At 40.0% G+C, this 2,500-nt stretch overlaps 1 protein-coding gene across 1 annotated transcript in view; it reads left to right on the forward strand.

The window, feature by feature from the left end:
* Positions 1 to 2,165: 2,165 nt before the first annotated feature.
* The window catches only part of LOC143021667 (uncharacterized), an 18,465-nt gene continuing 18,130 nt past the window's right edge, over positions 2,166 to 2,500 (forward strand). The window contains exon 1 of the mRNA XM_076179277.1: positions 2,166 to 2,500. This exon is cut by the window's right edge and continues 507 nt beyond it. Coding sequence (XP_076035392.1) covers positions 2,166 to 2,500 — 335 coding nt within the window.

A 2,500-nucleotide genomic window follows, 5' to 3' on the forward strand; every position in this document is an offset into this window, starting at 1 on the left:
AAGGTGCCAAAGTTCTCGAAGGTGCCGAAGTTCTCGAACGTGCCGAAGTTCTCGAAGGTGTCGAGGTTCTCGAAGGTGTCGAGGTTCTCGAAGTTCTCGAAAGTGCCGAAATTGTCGAAGGTGCCTAAGTTCTCGAAGGTGCCGAAGTTCTCGAAGGTGCCAAAGTTCTCGAAGGGGCCGAAGTTCTCGAAGGCGCCGAAGTTCTCGAAGGCGCCGAAGTTCTCAAAGGCGCCGAAGTTCTCGAAGTCGCCGAAATTGTCGAAGGTGCCGAAGTTCTCGAAAGTGCCGAAGTTCTCGAAGGTGCCGAAGTTCTCGAAGGTGCCGAAGTTCTCAAAAGTGCCGAAGTTCATGAAGGTCTGGAAGTTCTCGAAGTTCTGGAAGGTCTCGAAGTTCTGGAAGGTCTCGAACTTCTGGAAGGTCTCGAAGTTCTGGAAGGTCTCGAACTTCTGGAAGGTCTCGAAGATCAAATTAAAATGAAGAAGGAAAATATGGACAGCTCTTTATAATTGAAACAAATGAAGCATTAAATCTGAGGTCAAATGCTAATCAATATTCTAATTACATATATTCAGTTTTTGAAAAAATATCCCAAGCAATGGTCGATAATCTTTATGTAGGGGCATATAAAAACATGAGAACTGTCGAACTTGAAGAGCAACAGAGAGCTACATTACAAAATATCCATCCCAGAAAAATACCCATGCAATTTATTGCCGGCCCTGATGCGAGGAGATATAATAATCCAAAATATGTCGTCGAAATTGGAATTAGTCGATCGATCGAATTGAGGAAAAAGTCTGGCGGTTATTAATTGTTCCTTATTTGTTTACCTACAGTATGGACGAACGCAGAAGGCAGCGAAGAGAGCCAGCCAGGGAACGACAAAGAAGGAGACGGGAGCAGTTCAGAGAGGATGAAAGTCAAGCCCAACGAAATAAAGCAGAGAACAAATGCGAAGAACGAGGAAATAAATGAGCGAAGAGGAGAGAAATGCATTTAATATATAATTAATCGTAGTAGAGAACTAATGCAAGGAAGAATTAATCAAATGAATGAAGAAGAAAGAGAATTGCATAACACTCAAGCAAGAGAACGGATGCGAACAAGAATAAATGAAATGAATGAAGAAGAAAGAGAACTGCATAACACTCAAGCAAGAAAACGGATGCGAACAAGAAGAGATGCAATGGATGAAGAAGAAAGACAATCGCAACGAAGCATCAACAGACAACAGATGAGAGTTAGAAGAAACAACATGACTGAAGAAGAACGACTGATGAAACTTGAAAATAGGAGAAATAGAAATAAAATACGGAGAAATAATGCAGATGGTGTCCAATATATATAGATTCTATATTGGGCCAATGAATGTTATTTGTGAAAACTGCCAGGCTCTCCGATTTCAGGGAGAGCCTCTGAATTGTTGTCATAATGGAAAAGTATCACTTGAGCCCCTCCAAGAATATCCGGTCATTCTAAGGAAATTGTTCGAAGGAAATGACAGGGATTCAAGCAACTTTAGAAACAACATTAGGAATCATAACTCCTCCTTTGCCTTTGCTTCCTTCGGCGCTGAAGTGAAGCCACCTCCAGGACATGGTCCATATTGTTTTCGATTGCAAGGACAAATATATCATTATGCAACAAATTTACATCCAAATGAAAATGAAGAAAGAAAATATGGACAGCTCTATATAATTGAAACAAATGAAGCATTAAATCTGAGGTCAAATGCTAATCAATATTCTAATTGCTTATATTCAGTTTTCGAAAAAACATCTCAAGCAATGGTCGATAATCCTTATGTAGGGGCATATAAAAACATGAGAACTGTCGAACTTGAACAGCAACAGAGAGCTACATTACAAAATATCTCTCCCAGAAAAATAACCATGCAACTTATTGCCGGCCCTGATGAGAGGAGATATAATAATCCAACAAATGATGAAATTGCAGCAATATTTATCGGTGATGATGGAGCACCTCCTGTCCAGCGTGACATTATAGTGTACCCTGAAGGACAACAGAAGGAGAGGATATCCTACCTCTCTTGCCATCTTGATCCAATGATTTACCCTCTTCTCTTTCCTCATGGTGAATTCGGATGGCATATAAACGTTCCTCATGTAGAAAATAGGCAAACTAGAGTTCGTAACAAGGTTACTATGCAGGAATTTTATGCATATCGTCTAGCTATAAGAGGTGGCTTCAGTCCAATATACAGTGGTGGAAAACTATTTCAGCAATATATAGTTGATGCTTATGTTAAAGTAGAGGGTTGTCGTTTGAAATTCATTGCAGAAAATCAAGCACAACTAAGAGTTGCAATGTATTCAGGTTTGATGGATCACCTTGCTAGAAATAATGAAAATGAAGATCCTGGAGTACCTGTCATTTTGCCATCATCCTTCACAGGGAGCCCACGAAATATGCAACAATGCTATCAAGATGCAATGGCAATAGTTTGCAAGTATGGAATGCCTGATTTATTTATAACATA

Source organism: Oratosquilla oratoria, chromosome 42, assembly GCF_046742065.1.
Source record: "Oratosquilla oratoria isolate Oo_2021 chromosome 42, ASM4674206v1, whole genome shotgun sequence".
NCBI classification, from domain to species: Eukaryota; Metazoa; Arthropoda; class Malacostraca; order Stomatopoda; family Squillidae; genus Oratosquilla; species Oratosquilla oratoria.